This window comes from Hemiscyllium ocellatum, chromosome 4, assembly GCF_020745735.1.
Source record: "Hemiscyllium ocellatum isolate sHemOce1 chromosome 4, sHemOce1.pat.X.cur, whole genome shotgun sequence".
NCBI lineage: Eukaryota > Metazoa > Chordata > Chondrichthyes > Orectolobiformes > Hemiscylliidae > Hemiscyllium > Hemiscyllium ocellatum.
The window spans coordinates 12,802,582-12,823,059 of NC_083404.1; the positions used below are offsets into that span (position 1 = coordinate 12,802,582).

At 41.1% G+C, this 20,478-nt stretch overlaps 1 protein-coding gene across 2 annotated transcripts in view; it reads right to left on the reverse strand.

The window, feature by feature from the left end:
- Window positions 1-20,165, reverse strand: part of jph1b (junctophilin 1b) — a 113,247-nt gene extending 93,082 nt beyond the window's left edge. The window contains exon 1 of one of the 2 annotated variants that reach the window (XM_060822789.1): window positions 19,467-20,165. In XM_060822789.1, the coding sequence (XP_060678772.1) occupies window positions 19,467-19,845 (379 nt within the window). In that variant the 5' untranslated portion in view covers window positions 19,846-20,165. The remainder of the gene's footprint in view (window positions 1-19,466) is intronic. The other variant, XM_060822788.1, reaches the window with a different exon arrangement.
- Window positions 20,166-20,478: the final 313 nt, after the last annotated feature.

Consider the following 20,478-nt stretch of genomic DNA (forward strand, 5'->3'; position numbering starts at 1 on the left):
GAAATGCTCAGTTGGAGTTCTATGTTCCTGGCAACCCCAACTGTGCAGACTTTGTGCAGCTAAGCTATTATTTTTAGCTTCTTCTTGTAATGAGCTGTTCCAGAGGCTCAGGCATATCACTACCTTACAACATTTGAGCACATATTAAAAGGTAAAAGTTCAGAATTAAAATAGCCTAGACTGTGCCTTTGCTTTTCACAGATAATATGTAAAGATTTGTGAAATTTTGAAGATTCAGAAATCAAACTTCATTTGAAGCCATGAGTATGTATATACTGATCCTCAAATACAATTAACTAAGACACTGGAATTGAATAGAACTGGAAAACGGAAGAAAATAAAACATTATGGGATATAACTCCACCTTTTGAAAGCAAAATTAGCTTTTTCATTTCTGAATTTTTTGGAATTTCTATGTATGGGCATTCACCTTGATAAAAATATTTAGTGATTTTTTTTCTCAAAGCATTAGAACAATATAGTTAGTAATTTCAAATTAGAATATAGAGAGAGACAGCTGCCAGTCACTAATTCACACAGTGACCAACTTAGGCTGATTTTTGCAGCAAGACCATTCACTTCATCACAAACATTTAATATAAAGCAATACTTTGGTTAGAACAGAATGGAAGAGGGACAATATCCAGTAAAATGTATTGATGAATGTTTGGTGACTAAATATTATCTGTATAGCTGTCACTTAACTGAGAAATAACTCTGCTGAGCTTACATTTTCACCAAAACAACATTTTGGAAACATATCAAAGTTGTCACCTCTGTACTTTTTTTCTGAAAAGGTATCATACACCAAAACTGTCATCCAGTGAGAATGAGGAGTTGCCAAGTAGTTCAGTATCTTTGGACACTCCCATTCTTGTTTTCATCAGACTGTAAAATGATCCATAACATTGGATCAGTCACAAATAACAATAACAAGGATTTACTGCAGTAAGCTGGACAGGTTTTAGTTTGTCACTTTATTCATACACTTGGCTAGCTTTGTTACTCAATTTTAAAAAAAACACGTTTTGCAAGAATAGTAGTATTTCTGGATACACCACCTTCAGCAACTTTTTAAAGGGTGCTAGGCTAATCCTTTAATTTCTATACTAAAATTACAATTAATATTGTTTAGTATTATTTCATACTGTAGAATGCTCTGCAGCTCTACCAAACTCTGCAATTCTAATATACAACGTTCATATCTAAAGAACACCACAGTGGAAGCCGATTGAAAGGGAAGCATCTATTTTCAGCTCTACCTCATAAGCATCGTTGGCAATCCTTTCACAGCCGTTGATTTCCCCACAGTTTCTCGAACATTCAGTGATGGTTTTATATAAAAAAAATCTTCCTCCAACTAATCCGAAGCCATTGCTTACAATCCCACTACCAACTGGGTTTCTCCCCCAGACCAATGAGCAAGACTGAACCAGATGGTGATGCATCTTTCCAGGTCGAGACAATGTTCCATCTCCCTATCTTACGTTCTGCTGAAACCCTCTTCAATTCCTTTTCTACCAGCTAGATTAATTACTCCTAGTTCTGCTGATTCCCCTCCAACTTTTCACTCTCTATAAACTTGAACTCATCCAAAGCTCTGCTGCTTGCATCCTTATTTGCACAAAGTCACATTTAATCATTCCTCAGTTCTGCCGGTCCACATGGGGTTCAGGTTGAGCAACACTGATTAAAGATACTCATCTTCATTTTGAAATCCCTTCCATCGCTTTTCTCCCTTATTTCTGGGAGCCCTACAACTCTCTGGCAGCCATGATAGAATGATAGAGCAGACTCAATGGGCTAACTGGTCTAATTCTGCACCACTGGGATTGGTGACCATTTCTCGGATTGCAGACAATCCTCAAAGACAACTAGCGTAGTGGGGAGATGGGCAACATTGGGCCAGGGTGAAAATAACTTGTGGGGGATTCAGGGAGAAGATCAACAATCCAGCAGTCCCATTCAGTCGCTGTATTCAATTGTGCATTCTGATAACTTTAAAACCCCACACAAGACTGTCTGGTTTCTTCTTGAAATCAATCTGTTCCTTTAGCACCAACCATGCCAGTATGCTGCTCCATGAACTAACTATCCTTTTAGAAAACAAATCATCTTCTGTTTATCGTTTTTTTTGTTTGCATTTCAGGCATGTGACCCCCTCATACTTCAGTTCAGTACACAATCTTGCTGGGATTGAACTTTGTTTTAACTGACAATAGCACAAACCTATAATTGTTTTGTTCTGTGATAGAGACAGCAAAGGTGAAGGGTTAGCAGCCTGAAGTATTAACTGTTTCCATCCCTTAAGATGCGGTCTAATTCTGCTGAGTATTTCTATCACATTCGGTTTTTATAACTTCTGATTGCATACTGGTAGAAAAGCCTTAAGCTGTTATTCCTGTAATGGGGTTGATCACGTTGCATGCATAACTGTGTAACAGGTGAAGTGACTGCATGGTCGTCTCACATTTGTGACATAGTTAATGGTGTGTAGAGTCATGGAAAATCAATGAAAAATTGACATCAAATTACTCTTGTATATACTAGACAGTTAATTGCAAAGTTGCATTGTCAAATGTCTGATAGCTGGAATCTATCACTGTCCTGTCAGCTGAAGATGACCATCCAACATTTAGTGGGATGGAAGAGAAAGCAATTAACATTGTGGATGAGACAAAGTACAACTTCAGTATTCACATTAATTTGAAAGAAACAAAAATAAGTTTGACTATCCTGTGGTGCCATTCTCCTTGCGGAGTCGGTTTAAGTATGGCGCGATTGTGGGTTCAAGTGCCACTCTTGAGGCTTGAGCACAATCTGGTTCCAACATTCTGGATAATACAGAGGAATGTAACACTGTCAGATTTACCATCTTTCAAATGAGCTGCCAAATCAAGTGCACGTCTGCTCTCTCTTCAGGGAATGTGAAATATCTCACGACACTATTCAAATATGTTCTTCATGGTGTCTTGGCCAATATTTATAAAATAAATGGCCTGGCCATTGTCCTATTGTTGTTTGTGGGACTTTGTGCACAGTTGCCTGCAATATTTCTCTAAACAACTACAAATCAAAGACTTCCATTTGACTGTGATTTGGGACATCCTGAGGCCATTAAAAAAATGAAATAGAAGTACAAGCCTTTTTTATAAAAACCTCTATATGACATTCAGATATCATGCTGTCTCTCTTTGATGTTGTGATTAGAACATTTCACTGGGTTTTGGAATGGGTAACAAATACTCAATAGCATCAGATGATATCGACAAGCCCTATTATCAGCTCCATACACCCCACTCGAGTATAAAAGCTATTTTTCTATTTACTCAATGGGATTGCTTTAAAGATGCCAGCTGAAAGTCACTGGGATCAGTCAGGTGAGGACCAAATCCTTCACTGGCAGAATAATTACCACATCTAGCAAGGTGAGTTTAAGGGTAAATGGTAGCCTCAGATTACTATTCGATTACTTCAAGCAGGAGTCCTGAAGAAGGGTTATACCTGAAACATTGACTTCTCCACCTCCTGATGTTGCTGAGCTTAGTGTGTTCTTCTAGCCTCCCTGTCTACCTTGGATTCCTGCATCTGTAGTTTTTCTTGTCTCTATCCAACTACTTCATGCATATGGAGTTGCAGATTTTTGTATGGATCAGTCTGCTTACAAAAACTGATTCTCATTACATAGTAGAAAGAGGACCTAACTCATTTTATTTGCGATTAAGGCATTTATTAAGGCATAAATGAGCTAGGAGCAGGAGTAGGCCACCTGGCCCATCGAGCCTGCTCCACCTTTCAATAAGATCATGACTGGTCTTTTCATAGACTCAGTTCCATTTACTCATCTGTTCACCATAACCCTCAATTCCTTTACTGTTCAAAAATCTATCTTCACCTTAAAACCATTCAATGAGGTAGCCTCAACTGCTTCACTAGGCAGGAAATTCTAGAGTCACAACCCTTTGGATGAAGAAGTTCCCCCTCAACTCCGTCCTAAATCTATTCCCCCAGATTTTGAGGCTCTGCCCCTAGCCTTAGTTTCACCTGCTAGCGGAAACAATCTCCGTTTCTATCATATCGATTCCCTTCATGATTGTGTATTTCTACAAGATCCCTCCTCATTCTTCTAAATTCCAGTGGGTGTAGTCCCAGTCTACTCAATGTCTGCTTCTAACCAATCCCCTCGACTCCAGAATCAACCTCGTGAACTTCCTCTACACCCCTTCCAGTGCCAGTACATCCTTTCTCAAGTAAGGAGACCAAATCTGTACACCGTACTCCAGGCATGGCCTCACCAGCAACAGTACCCTGTACAACTTCAGCATAACCCCCTGTTTTTAAAGCCCTTAATCATGCAACTATCGAAGAGCCTCAACATGAGGGAGGCGGCACGGTGGCTCAGTGGTTAGCACTACTGCCTCACAGCGCCAGAGACCCAGGTTCAATTCCAGCTGCAGGCAACTGTCTGCGTGGGTTTCCTTCACTTTCCTCCCACAGTCCAAAGATGTGCAAGCCAGGTGAATCAGCCATGCTGAATTGCCCAGAGTGGGAGGTGCGTTAGTCAGAAGGAAATGGGTCTGGGTGGGCTACTCTTCAGAGGGTCGGTGTGGACTGGTTGGACCAAAGGGCCTGTTTCCACACTGTAGGGAATCTAATTTAATGTAATCTGATCCATCCCTCTAGCAATGGAAGCCAATATTCTATGTGCCTTCAAAGTAACCTGCTAGACCTGCAAACCAACTTTTTGTGATTCATGCACAAGAACACCCAGGTCCCTTTACAGAGCAGCATGCTGCAATTTTTGCCTTACACAACTGTCCATTCTAACCAAAATGGATGACCTTACATTTACTAAGATCCACCAGCTTATTTTAAATGTGTTAACACAGCCACCAAAACAGAAGATGGATACAGCTATAATGAGTTCTTTCTCAACCTTGGAAGTTGAAACACTAGTGGCAAATGTTGACAAACTGATAGACCTTGACATGAATGCTTTGAATTGAAGGTCCAACAACTGTGGCAAGTTGTTATTCTGAAAACTGACAGACAACATGAGTAATAGAGGATCATTGTTTTAGGAAGGGGTAGAGGGTTGAAACTGGATAGAATATAAACTATCTTTGGGAATTCATCTTTGTGCTGCAGTGTCTAAGTCTATAGCACCCACGCAAGTCTATAGAGCCCCCTTAAAAGGTATAGTCACTTCTTCTATAGCGCGATATTCATGTTCTGGTGTCACTCCGCACCATACAAGAATTGTCCAATATAAATAACAAAGTGTTGCCTATGTAATTGCATTACAGCCAACACGTTTTAAAAGTATGCGCTTTAGAAACGGTATTCTATTCATCAAATCGCGTCACAGTCAATTTGTGTTGATGAAACGCACGTTATAGCAGAACGACCTGTAGTTCTTTATTTGAGTAAATCCAGTAAGCTAAACAATATAAAGACTTACTTATTGACACTGTTGCAGGGTAAGAAATTGTACATTGGTGCATTTTAATTTTGAGAATAAATCTAAATGGACTTCTTCACTAAATAGCTATAAGATGTGCAAATTGGTAACAGTGAATAATAGCCTGAAAGTAAAGGCTGGAAACCAAGCATTTTTTGAAGATGGCTTATAATCCAAGGAGCTGTTGTGAAGAATGGCTTAAAAAATATCAGTACAAAATGTCAGAATATGATTACCGACCCATGTTCCTTGAATCTAACCTAATGATCAGTGGAAAAATTAAGTGAATGTGAGGACATGAGTTACATTCCGACCAAAGGGTATGGCCATGCCATTGTCACTCTCTAAAATAGTCAAATCAGAAGCAAAATATTTTGAGAGCTAGAAATTTGTCATTTGACGATCAAAAGAATTTTTCTTTTCTAATATGTTTCATGGATGAAATTAACCAGAAATTTGATGGATGTCTACAAGGTTTGATAGATTTCGAAAATCACATGGACACATGTGATTTTAATTAAACTGTAAGAAAAGATTACAGAAATTTTAATTGAAGGTTTCTTTTCTCAGTGCTCACAAGTAAATGACTACATTGTGCTAAAGTGTCACGTACGGATCACTTCCAGGACTTCGATTAGGATGCGATAAGAGACTTCCATTTCAAGCCAATGGTCGCTGGTTTGAAAGAATTCTGGGGAGCCAGTCATTTCCAGCAACCTCAATGGCAAAATCAAGGTGTTTGGTGATATCAAAGGTTGGAGGATTCAGTGGTTGCAGCATTTCAGGAACAACAAGATTCTGGATTCAGGCACCAGTAGAAAAGATGAACTACAGATAGAAAGGGGAAGAAACAAAGCATTTTCAGCTGATCTGGGGACCGCAGATGACTGGATTTCAGCAGCAGTAACACTAATGAACCCAGAGAATGCCTGGGGTACAGTGAGCAGGTGCTTCAGGCATGATTCAAAATATAATTGCAGGGTAAACTGCACAAAGCAGGATCATAGGTTTATCAAAGTGACACATGGCACAGAGAATTTGGAGGCTTAAGATGATAATAGTGGTCAGCCTGAAAGGCTCTGACAATGTGCGTATTAGGCTTGATTTCATTTAACTGTGAGGCACACAGGCAGTGACTGCACCTCAACAACAAGTGCAGTAGATTTGCTAAAATACTTTAGTGACTCTGCAGGGAAGGTCGATGGAAGGTCAGGCAATATAAAAGCTCTTCTCAACTTAGGTTACAATACACAGAGCTCACTAAGAACAGTAAAAAAAAACTGTAAGAACTGCAGATGTTATAAATCTGAAACAAAAGCAAAAAAATTGCTGGAAAATCTCAGCAGGTCTGGCAGCATCTGTGGAGAGAAATCAGAGTTAACGTTTCAGGTCTAGTGCACCGAAAGAAGGGGCAGTGAAAGAAGGTTTCACTTCTTTCACTATAAAGAAGACTTTATAAAGCTCTGGTTAGGCCCCATTTGGAGTACTGTGTCCAGTTTTGGTCCCCACATCTCAGGAAGGACATACTGGCACTGGAACGTGTCCAGCTGAGGTTCACACGGATGATCCCTGGAATGGTTGGTCTAACATATGAGGAACGCTGAGGATCCTGGGATTGTATTCATTGGAGTTTAGAAGATTAAGGGGAGATTTAATGGAGACTTACAAGATAATACGTGGCTTGGAAAGGGTGGACGTTAGGAAATTGTTTCCGTTAGGCGAGGAGACTAGGAGCCGTGGACACAGCCTTAAAATTAGAGTGGGTCAATTCAGAACAGAAATGCGGAGACATTTCTTCAGCCAGAGAGTGGTGGGCCTGTGGAATTCATTGCCGCAGAGTGCAGTGGAGGCCGGGACGCTAAATGTCTTCAAGGCAGAGATTGATAAATTCTTGTTGTCTCGAGGAATTAAGGGCTACGGGGAGAATGCGGGTAAGTGGAGTTGAAATGCCCATCAGCCATGGTTGAATGGTGGAGTGGACTCAATGGGCCGAATGGCCTTACTTCCACTCCTATATCTTATGGTCTTAAGGTTGACTGGTCCCGAAACGTTAACTCTCTCATCTCTCTGCACAGATGCTGCCAGACCTGCTGAGATTTTCCAACAATTTCTCTTTTTGCTTCACAAAGAAGGGTGTTGATTCCGTATAATGTTGCTGAGGTAAGCTACTTTATTCATATTGATGTAGCTACTAGTGAAATATCTAGGGGAAAGAAAAGCAGGGATGAAATTGAAAGATTGGAGCATGACAAATTTTGGAAAGTCAATGGACCTATAGTTTATCCTTCAAGTCAATATTACATCTTCTTTACAAAACTAAAGTTAAAAATCACACAGCACCTGGTTAGAGTGTTCGGGAGCAACACTTTGCAAGCTAGTTCTTCCAAATAAACCTGGGTTGGACTATAACCTGGTGCGGTGTGCTTTAACTTGGAATGTGGGAGGAAACGGGAGTACCTGGAGGAAACCCACGCAGACACGGGGAGAATGTGCAAACTCCACACCGACAGTTGCCCAAGGCTGGAATCGAACCTGGGACCCTGGCACTGAGGGGCAGCAGTGCTAACCACTGAGCCACCGTGCCATCCCCAAACTTAATGGCATTGGCTGCACCACTTCCTGAGGCAGTGTGTTTCAAAGTTGCCAAAACGCTGGGGAAAAAAAAAGACCCATCTCTAGCTAAAATTGCAACCCCTAATTTTAAAACAGTGTTCCTAGTTTTCTTTTCCCATGAGTCGCTTCATCTAGTTACACTATAATCAGATCACCCCTCACTGTCCTAAAGCCTAGTAAAAACAAGCCCAGCCTGACCAATCTGTCCCAGTAACAAATAAAAAGCAGAAAGAATTGCAGATGCTGTAAATCAGAAGCAAAAACAGAAATTGCTGAAAACGTTATGGTCTGACAGCATCTGTGAAGAGAAATCAGAGTTAACGTTTCGGAACTCGTGTACATTGGAGACAGATATTCCCATGTGCATCCAGTACTTTCAATGACCAACAAATCCATCACCCAAAATTATTCTAATTACTAGGCTAAAACAACAGCTTTAGTACACCTTGCATTACATAACATGCAAGGGGTTGCAATCCAATTCGGGGTGATTTTAAGCTAACTCACCAATTAGAAAATTGACTAAACTGGATGCAGTGTTTGCTCTACACTGTTTGTTCACCTGGGAGCACAGGAACAGGAGTAGGCCATTCAACCCCTTGAGCTTGCTCCACCATTCAAGAAGATCATGGCTGCTCTTTGACCATATGCCTGCCTTGGGCCCATATCCCTTGATACACTTGCCTTGTTAAAAATGTACATCTCAGACTTAAATTGAACAACTGAAATGCATTGACTGCTGTTGGAGTTGATCATTCCTTGCATGTAGAGGTGTTTTTCAACATCTCTCCTGAATGGTCTGGCCCTTATTCTTAGACTGTGCCCTGGTTCTTGAATCTTCAACCAGTTTACTCTTATGTATCTGGTTGATATCCTGAAACCACAATTAGATCACACCCATAACATTCTAAATTCTAGAGAAACTAGGCCTAATTTGTCACAACTCTCATAACTTAACCCCTGAAGTCCAGATATCATTCCTGTAAAACTACATTAAATCCCTCCAGGGTCCACCCTTCCTAAGGTGTGGTGCCTAGATCTGCTCACAGTACTCTAAGTGGAGTCGAAGTAACATTTTGCCTACCTGCAGCATAATCTGCGACATCCTTGACCTCCAGCCCTTTAGATATGAAGGCCAGCAATCCATTAGCCTTCTTGACTATTTTCTGTAACTATTCATTGCATTTTAAAGAGCTTTGTATCTTAATCTCCAAATCTCATTACACATCCACTGTGTTTAACTTTGTGCCTTGATAATAAATTCCCTGATTTATCATTTTCTGATCCGGAATGGATACCTTTACACTTGCTTATATTAAAATTCATCTGCCACAGCTTTGTCCATTTACCTGTTGTAATGTTATGTTGTCATTAATACTATCTACAATGCTGCCCAGTTTTGTAATGCTAGCAAATTTGGATATTTGAATTTCTATACCATTATCCAAGCCATTGGTGAACTTTGTGAACGATTGAGGCCCCAACACAGATCTAGCGGGACATAATCAGTCACGTCCTGCTAATTTGAGCACTTGGCATCATTCCAACTCTCTGCTTCCTGCCACTCAACCACTTTCCTATCAGTGTCAGTTATCTGCCTCCCAATTCCATGTGGGACATTATCAAAAGCCATCTGTGAACTAACTCCACAAAGGCCGGTATCCAGTCACCAAGTCACCTCTTATTTACTTGACCGTGGTCCAGCTTCTTCAGAGACAGCTTGGGGCTTCCTGATTGGACAAGATTAACAGCCCCAATCAGGCAACTCATTCTATGACCTCCACCTGGCTGACTTCATTCCAATCACCACAATCTAGAAGTTCATTTAAACAACATCCATCAACTTGCCTCTCTCTACCACCTTTGTCAGTTCTTTAAAAAAACTCAACAGGTTTGTCAGGCATGACCTAGCTTTCAGAATCCTTGGAGTCAGAGATATACAGCATGGAAACCAAACCCTCTGGTTCAACTTGTCCATGCCGTTGATTACCTGGAATTTTGAGGTGATTAGTTCCCCTATCCTATATTGTAGACTCCAACAATTTCCCCACCACAGATATCAGGCTAGCTGGTTTGTAATCCCCTCATGGCCCTCTGTAACTGTTCTTAAACAGCAGAGTGACAAGAGCAAATTTCCAGTCCAGAAGTTCAATCCTGAAATCCAGGGGACTCTGAAAGACGACAGTTCGGACATCAGCAATGTGCTCTCCTACCTCCTTGACCGTTTGTAGATGGAAACCATGGTCCTGGGGATTTGTCACTAATCAGTTCCATTAATTTTCAAAATTATTGTTGATGATTTACTTTAGCTTACACACTTTCCTTACACCCTGTCCCTGATCCTGTTAATTTCTGTGGGACTTCTGACAAGCTATCCTCCTTTTCAGTGTGAATACTGAAGCAAAATAATGCTTCAGCGTGCCTGCCATTTTCCCATGGAAACTATCCCATTCAGCCTTCAGTGGCTAAATAGTACTATTAACCAGCCATTTCCCCTTTATATAACTCTAAAATAACTATAAAATCTCATTGTCTTTTATGCTCGTTGCAGGTCTCCTTTCATAATCCATTATAGCCATCTTCATAAGCAGCTTTGTCTCCCTTTGTTGGTCTTTGTATGTGACCCATTCTGCGGGATCATACATTTCGTTGCATTTTTACAAGCCCTTGCTTTTAATTTTAAGCTGTCCCTTCCCTCCTTAGATGTCAATTGCTGTTATTTTTGTAAGATAGAGATTTTCTTCTCATGGGCATAACTGCTTCTGAATAGCATTGTTTTTCTTTGAACAGCTTCCACCGTCCCTCAGTTGTTTTACCAGTTAGCAGAGCTTCCCAGTTAACTCTGCATCTCTACCACATCCCATTAAAGTCTGCCTTACTTCAATCCAAAATTCTAGTTTCTGATCTGTGCTTGCCTCTTAACAAATAGTATATGAAACTCAATCAAGTTACAAGCACTTTTTGACAAATTCTCGAACAGCTCGGTTACTAATCGAATCGGGCTCATTGCTCATTACTAGATCCAGTATTGCTTGATCCTTGTCACATACAAGATATAGGTGTAGCAGGAAATTATCCTGGATACACACTAGAAATTCACAACCTTTCTGACAGGTGCTATCAGTCTCACCCAGTCTATGTTAAGATTAAAATCCCCCATTAATATTACTCTGGCCTATACTGTATAGTGGTCTAATTTCAGCATTTATACAGTCCATTACTTCTGAGCTGCTACAAGCTGGTCTAGATACATCTATTGGGTTTTAGTTCCCTTACAGGTCCTTAAATCTACCCATAAAATCTCCATTCGGTGTTTTCACCTCATTATATTCTCCTTCACCACAGACGTGATCCTGTTTCTAATCCGTAATGTTACTTCACCCTTCTGTCATTTTCTCTGGGCCCCCTGTAAAGCTTACAACTTGGTACACTTTAGTGCTCAGTCCTGACCAACCTGCAGCCATGTCTCTACAATGGCCACTACATTATAGTTTCCAAATTGAATCGGTGCCTCCAGCTCATTAATTTGTTCCTTGCACTTGCATAATGAATTGTATTTTGGCTGTAAACTCTATCCTGCTCTTCAGCATCTTTTTATTATATTTCTCTCTTGTCTGATTCAATTCATTTTTTAATAGTCTTGTCCCACTCATTAAAACGGCCCTGCTTGTCCAACAACTTCCCTTCGCATGCTGACCTGCTGCTCCGTGTCCCACCCCTGCCATGCGAGTTTAAACCCTCCCAAGCAAACCTCCCGGCAAGGATTTTGGTGCCTTCCAGCTCGGGCACAGCCCATCCTTTTCAGACAGATCCTAACTGCCCTAGAAGAGATCCCAATGATTCAGATATCAGAATCCCGCTCTCCTATGCCAACTGTGATGTCATCCTACTTCTGGCCTCACTGGCACATACTCAAGGAATAATCCCAAGATTACAACTGTAGAGATCCTGCTTTTCAACTTTCTACCTAACTCCCTAAATTCCTTTTGCAGAACCTCATCTCCAGTCCTACCCATGTCATTAGCTCCATATAGACCACAACCACTGGCTATTCACCTTCCTCTTTCAGTACGGCCTGTGTCATGGAAATTAAATCGACTCGACTCAACTGCTAGCAAGAGCAAAGAAAAAGCTTTATTTTTTTTTTACCTCTGCAGGGGTAATACACTTGGCAAAAGCATCTTGTATAAGCGCCATGAACAAATTTCACATATAACTTTTTATACTATTTTTCTCACACGCTCAAAGGACAAGAGCTGGGAATCATTCCTTGTTTTCTCATTCCTTTGCAGTTGATATAATTGCTTACTGTCTTTATGTTTCCTTAGCTTTTTTGCTGAATTCGACGGCTCACAATGTTTGCAAAGTTCAGCAAGCCAAGCTGCCTCCACTGCAGAATTCAGCAAAGTGTTTGCAAAGTTCAGCAAAGTATTACATTTAGCAAAGTATTCTCTTTCGGATTTCACAGTAAATGTTAATTTTCCATTACACCCGTGTTTCATTAAAATCAACATGTGTCTTCCCAACTGGTTACTTTTAAATGATCTCCTAAGTGTTGCACTGGAACCAAAAAAAAACTGAAACATTATTCCAGCACTATTTTGAGTGGATTAAGGTGGAAAGGAAAGTATCAGAGCTGATTTGGATCTCACAGCAGGTGTATGTAAAATACGACATATCATTGATGGGTCTAACATCCATTTTGCATTTTTAAAAAAATGGAAATGCTACATTCCACTTCCACACACAGATTAGATGTTACTGTGTTCTAGTAGAAGAAATGACGGTGCTCAGACAAATTCAGATGTATTCTGAATTAGCAAATGTTAACAATGGAAGCTCCCTCTCCTGAATAGAACACAAACTGATGTCAAGGAAAGCTGACCAACCTGTATAATCCTTGCAAACTACTCCCCCAGTTCCAACATCATTTCCTCTTCAAATTCTTTCAGCATACTAACCAAATCCACACCGGTCTTGCATACAACTCCATGTCTGATTCTTTCTAATCAGGTTCAGCCTCAGCTACAGCAGTGAACTAGCCAAAATAAAATGGCAAACGATTGTGATGTATTTCTTTTCCTCCTCGATCTGTGTGCAACCTTTGACATTGTTTACCACATCATCCAAGGCCTTTTCCTACAGCATCTCCATCACTTCCAGACTTTGTAACAGAACCTATGTGAATCTGTTACTTTTGGCTTCTCTCCTTCCTCATCTACATATTTTTTGCTTAGAGACATCATACAAAAGGTGCTTTTAATGTTTGAGCTGACAGACTCCAACCCTTCAGCATCTTCCTTACTGTTACTGTGCTATTGAATCAAAATTCAGTCTTGGGTGAGCCAAAGGTTCCTACAATTACATTCATCATTTTTGGTCCCACTGTACACTGTGTCATTCCCCTTTACTGCCATTGGGGAAATCAGACTGGCCACCACCCTGTTACTGAGCTACAGCTGCATCTTCTCCATTCACATGGACATACTTCCACCCTCCAATGATTACCTGACTTCATCCCCATCTCAGCACACCTGCTGCACAAACTTTCATCTGTAGATTTCACAGGTGGCTGTGACTTCAGACCCTTTCGGATCCAGAATTTTGAACTCTCTTCCAAAATCACTTCTGTTTCTCCATTTCCCTCTCCTTACTGAGACCATCCTTAAAGTCTACCTCCATAATCAAACGTTTACGGAGCACTCCTTAAATGTTTTGTTTAGTTCCAAATTTTTTTGGCATGTTATGGCTCTGTGAAATGCATTAAAATATCTTGCTCTATTAAAAGCACTATATTTATACAAACTATTATTGATAAGTAAATATTAAAAGGGGAAGGTGTAATAAAACAAGTAATGCTTTTTGCCAGAAACAGCATTCCCTTAACAGATGCTACAGTTGTGGTGACAGTATTTTAGACCTTGGCTACCATAACTTTGGTGTAAAAATGTAATGCTGTCTAATTATCTGATAATATACATGGTTCGGTATAATTTTATTACATAAAATGACTTTAAATTAGCAGTTTTTTGTCTGAGTCACATGGTGTGTTAATGTAGTGTTTTATTTCTGATTATTTAGCAATACTAAGAGCATAAAAGGATTGACCAATTATATTCCATATATGATTGATTTCATATCACTAAGGCCTGATTGTAAAACCCTTTGTAAGGTCTGAATATAACAGGTGATTTTTGGAAAAATATTGATCAGTAGTTTGAGAATATCAACTGTTATGATATATTAACTTTCTAAATGAGTAATTACCACACGTATTTTTAAACTACTTGTTTGAGCATTAATCCATTAACATGCTTGACGAATGGTAATAAGGACCTCCTGTTAATTGACATCCACATGATCAAGAATGCATAAATATTTCAAGTACGTAATTTAAGAATTCCATTTTTATTGACAAGAAATCCCTATTCAATTTTAATCTTTCCCTTTAGTGCCTGTTAATATAGTAAAATTTTCAAACAGAAATTCTAGCCCCCCCAAAAAAAAACTGCTTCATAAAGCTAGGAAACAGAATGCGATGAGCTTTAAAAAAATGCCTTGAACACATACTCTCAACCAAAGCAACCATGTTTCCATGGCAACATTGCCGAGTGAATTTTCAGCAGTGGGTAGCATTGCTTGAAACAAATATTGAAACTAACTAAAACAAAAATATTCATTTGTTTGAAGGACTGAATTACAAAACAACATATGGAGAGAATTTTATGGTGGACCATAATGATATCAGTTTGTGCCTTTTCAATTTCCTCTCAAGTGCCAAAATGAATCATTGATCTAGAGTGCAGGAAGATATCTTGAGTAGAAACTTAAAGATCTGTGTTATACCCTAAAATTATATAACATCTCTCTGTTGGCTGGCAAGATTCAAAAAATTAGAAGCTATTGATTTAAAAATTGTATTTGACCAAAGTGGATAGTCACTAATTACTTTTTTTTGAGAATATGTATATTATCAAGGGAAAAAAAAAATCAGTATTTGGTCATAACATTCCCAAGCACTTCAAATCAAATCTAATTCTGGACAATGTAAAACTGATAATATTTTGATGTACTCTAACAATAACATGGAGTAGACTTGCTCTTCAACTATCTGAAATCTGTGTAGAATCACGAAGTACAACTGCAGACTACTTCAAAATGATATATTCATTTTAAAATAGAATTGATTTGTCCATAACCAAAAGTCAAGGTGAACGCCATACTACCTCAAGCAATCAACTTCTTTAGACTAGCCATATAAAGACTGTATTTAATCAGACAGTACCCCTTGATTAACTTTTCCAAATTAAGTTCTATAATTGTGAACACCCTTGGCCACATTTCCAGAGAGAACCAATTATGCACATTAGATACAGTGTGTACTGATTTATTCAAGAATAATTGTTCCGAATACCAGAAATTTCCTTTTAAACATATACTTGTTCAGCAAAAAATATAAAGTTAATAATGATTGACTGGAATTTAAATCAATAGATCTGAATAATTATAATGTAATACTCAGGATCAGGAATGGATAATGTAATAACTCATTTACATGCTCACATTTTTGCCTCATTGGTGCATTCTGGATATAAATCCATATTACTTCTGCATGATTTTGAAATGTATAGAGGATTTTACATTCCAGGATTGCTTACTGAAGGGCTTAAATGTTCACAACAATCTTAATATGACGTGCAATAAATGTGTTCCAGTTTTTTAATTTCAATCCATAGCCACATAAACCTTATTATATTCTCTTTTGATGCGATATTGATCATGTCTTATGTTTGTGAGTGTGTTTAAATGTCACACTGAGTATTCCAAGTTGGATATTTCGGTCAATGATGACATGAGTTTGTAAGTTAGAAAACTATTTTTAGTTGGTGACCTGATCACACTCAACTACCTCGATAAACTCTAGTTCTTTCCATTAGGAGATGGCTGACAAAACAGTTTACTTAAACATAGATACTGAAGCAGGTTCACAGTTTATTTTCTTCAAAAAAAATGCTAGTTTTACATTTTTTAAAAAAGTTTCAGAGCCTGAAGGAACAACAAAATTTAAAGTGCTCCTCTTAGAGGAAATAAATGAGATGAATTCAGTTTTATAAAGTTTAATTTATAAAGTTTAATTGCAGCTACAGTATGAATGAATATTAATACTCCTTATTAGGGAAGAAAAAGTGTTTGTACTCAACATATTTTTACTTCTTTTATCATTGTGAAACTACATAACTTCTAATTAAAAGACTAATAGTATCCTAACTTTATTTTGTTTCCCCAGAGTTTCCTCTCCACTCTCACATGCAATTTATGCTGCAGTATAATCCCAGAGACCTCATCAGCCTGGTAGTAAAATGATGCAAGTTGCTTTTTCTCTATTTAATCTCAAAAAGACTCAACTGACCATCCTAATCTAGACTGTAGCTAACATTAACATAGCATCAGAAATTTCAAGACAGTGAGTGGGAATACAACAATCTCTTTTCCTCTCTAACTCGGGAATATTTAAGTACATTGTAGCACCCATACAACCAATTTTGCTTTAGCTAACTCAATACAGAAAGCTTATGCTGTTTATTCCAGCACTTTAAGCAGACAGTGCACTTAATTACTGGGCCATTTGAGGCACCTTGCTCCATACTTTAGATTCATTGAACATGCATTTGTAATTATGGTCAGATCTGTTGCTTTTAAGATGGAAATGAAGTTATAGTTCCAAATTTTTAAAGTTGCAAAACGTTTTCACATATGCATATTCTATTCATTGTGTATCTTTTGAATAACTCGTAGCACTTGCAGCAGTGACATATGCTACACTTTAATCTCAAGAAATTTCTCTGTTAGCACATCTGCCACTTTTTCACAATGCATATTTAAAAATAAAAATCACCTTTGTGAAAGTGAAGCATGAGGCTGTAACAGTACAAATAATTACTTAGGCAATCACTCAAAAACAATTGCAATCCTTTGACGAATCTGGTCACGGTGTCTCGAGGATTCGGATTAACAGCAAACATGAATAATTTTGGCTTCTTTTCCTGCAAATAATCTGTTCTGGTTCTAGATGGGAATTCGATATTCCAATCACTTTCATTTTGGGAACATGTAATCATAATCTATATTATGTAAATACATGATAAATTAAGAGCTGTATCGTTGCCTTCAGGTAATGCCAATTCTGTGGCATACACAGATACAGCTTTTAATTTATCATGTACTTTCATAATATAGAATATGCTTAAGTGTTCTAAAAATGAATGTGCCTCAAATATTGAATTTGGTAAATAAATACACCTTTTTCATAAATTGTTGTTCAATTTATGATACGTACTACACTTTTCGCACTGGATGACATCTAAGTGCCAGTCATAAATCTGCATGGCCAAGCTGCAGCACACTGTTGCCAGTAGCAAAACAAAACTGGAAGGGACTACTCAGGCAACTTGGGACAAAACTATGGAAACACAAAATACAGGAAATTCGATATCAGCGGATTTAAATGGAAAAAATGAATGACTACAGTCATTTTAGTTTCTATTATAGTATTTTGGCAATGAAGCAAAAAACAATATTCAAATGTTTATTTTTTCTTCGAAGTATGCATAAAGGTTTTATGTTCATTAATCCTCATAAATTTATGTTTGCAAAAGCTTTGCTTATGACCACATTAAAGAATGGTCCAGTTTGAAGTTATTAATATTAATTCAAATTATCTACTACAACTGATCTTTATGCAATTGTACTGCGATGATGAAACGTATGGAACATCCCACCTTTGCCCCACATACATTTTCATTACTTCTTTTGGAGGCGTTTGACAAGGAACAAACACCCACCAGTTATTCACTCCTTCAGCTGTTGCTGGAGATGTGTTATACAGATACAGGCATATGTTATAGCATTTGACTATCGTTTACTCAGCGGTTCCAAAATTTACTGACTTTGTTTTTTTTTAAAATGTAGACAATAATTCAGTGAAATAAAGTAGTAATTTGGACCCCTTGGGTTGTGGGAATAGTTCACACGTTTTGTACATCTATAGATTTCACCGAGCTGTCTGTACTTAAAGGAGGGAGGGGGAGAAACTACTGGGATACCGCCACAACATGCTCCCTTACTGTGGAATGAATAAGGGTGTAATCCAGTTTTGACTCTCATCTGTTCGCTCGTGAATTAAAATAAAGAATTACACAGCCCCCTGTCCCGAATCCTCAGACGACTTCATAGACATCGGAGAGGATCCCAAACAATTCGTGTGAAATGACCAACAGGGTCACTTCACCCCCAGAAATCTGACAGAGCCTCACCGGGAAAAGGGAGGACGAGGAGAAGGTGGAAGTTGGACTAACTTTGCGGAGCGCGGGAGGGAAAGCACTGGACTCGTGGGACTGTGAGGGGAGGGAGAGCGAGAGAGATGGGGGGGGGGGGGTGGAGAAAGAGAGCGAGAGAGATGGGGGGGGGGGGGGGGGGGGAAGAGACCGAGAGAGAGAGAGATGGGAGGAGGGGAGACCGAGAGAGTGAGAGATTTGGGGGGAGGTGTGTGGGGAGGGGGAGATAGATGGGGGGGGGGAGGGAGAGAGAGATGGGGGGGGAGGGAGAGAGAGATGGGGGGGGAGGGAGAGAGAGATGGGGGGGGAGGGAGAGAGAGATGGGGGGGGAGGGAGAGAGAGATGGGGGGAGAGGGAGAGAGAGATGGGGCGAGGGAGAGAGAGATGGGGGAGGGAGGAGGGAGGGAGAGAGAGAGAGAGATGGGGGGAGGGAGAGAGAGATGGGGGGAGGGAGAGAGAGATGGGGGGGAGGGAGAGAGAGATGGGGGGAGGGAGAGAGAGATGGGGGGAGGGAGAGAGAGATGGGGGGAGGGGGAGAGAGATGAGGGGGGGAAGGAGAGAGATGGGGGGGGAAGGAGAGAGATGGGGGGGGAAGGAGAGAGATGAGGGGGGGAAGGAGAGAGATGAGGGGGGGGAAGGAGAGAGATGAGGGGGGGGAAGGAGAGAGATGAGGGGGGGAAGGAGAGAGATGAGGGGGGGGAAGGAGAGAGATGAGGGGGGGGAAGGAGAGAGATGAGGGGGGGGAAGGAGAGACAGTGGGGAGAGAGAGGAGGAGAGACAGTGGGGAGAGAGAGGAGGAGAGAGACACGAGAGAGAGAGGAGGTGGTGTGAGTGGGAAAAGAGGACAGAGAGATGGAGGGAAAGGAACTTTAGCCTCTCCTCGCGGCTGGAATATTTGGGAAATTCCACGCTTCCCTTGAAGATCCCGCCCCAGTGTGCTGTGAGTCTGACTGCAGGGAGAGATGATGCTGGAGTTCCTGCTCAGGTGAACGAGCCGCTTTGCTCCCGAGGAGAGGAGCAGCCAGTCTGAGAGGAGGGAGGCGCTGCCGGCTACTCACCGCCGTCTCCGTAGGTCTCCACACCGTAGCCGTCCTGCAGCCCATTGCTCCATGTGCCTTCATACCTGGCCGGGCTGCTGAGGCTCTGCCGGAGCCCGTACCTGCCCTTGAAGCCGTGTGTCCACTCGCCGCGGTAGCACCAGCGACCCTTCGTCTCTACCCCCAGCCCGTGGCGCTTCCCCTGAGTCCAGTAGCCCTGGTAGGTATTGCCGCTGGGCCAGGTGTACACTCCCACCACCTCGAAGCCGTGAGCCCAGGAGCCGCTGTACTCGCCCTGGCCCTTCGGCCCGGTGCAGATGCCGTGTCCGTGGGCTTTACCGTCCTCCCATCCGCCGCAGTAACTCCCGCCATCCGCGAAATCAAACCTTCCTCCAGTCATGCATGAAGCGGTGCTCAGGGACAGGGAGCAAGGGTGGGGGGAAAGGTGGGGTGGGGTGGGTGGGTGAAAAGCAGCTCGTGTGCGAGGGCAAGGAGGGAGGAATTAACAAAATAAAAACCCCAAGGCAAGTGCAGCGGGCGCCTGAGTGCAGAGACCGCCAGGGAGGCGGGTCCGCTGCCTTTAACTGGAGAGCCGGCCAAGGGGAGGCGGGTTCATCCCTTACTGGAGAGAGACTCCGGAGAGAGGCGGGCGCCTACTGCTCAGGGAGGAGGGAGGGAGGGATGGGGGCTGCTACTGGAACCGGAGGGCAAGAGGCGCTGGAAGGACGCTGGGGTGGGGAAAGGGGAGAGTTGGATGATCGACGAGATATGGGTGCAGCGCAGCCCGCTAATGGGGAGAGGCGTTTTTACAGCGGGTAATTGGCAGAGTGCCTAACAGAGACTGACAGGCTCAGGGCATGGCTGGAGTCGCTTAGAAACCAACGAGAAAGGGCGCTTAAGGGAAGCACTAGACTCGAAACCTCAACCTCGGTTTTTTCTCTCTCTCTCTCTCCACAGACACACCAAAACCTGCTGAGTTCTTTTTATCTCTCTTTCAGACTCCTTTGTGTTGTAATAGTGGGGACCGTCCTGG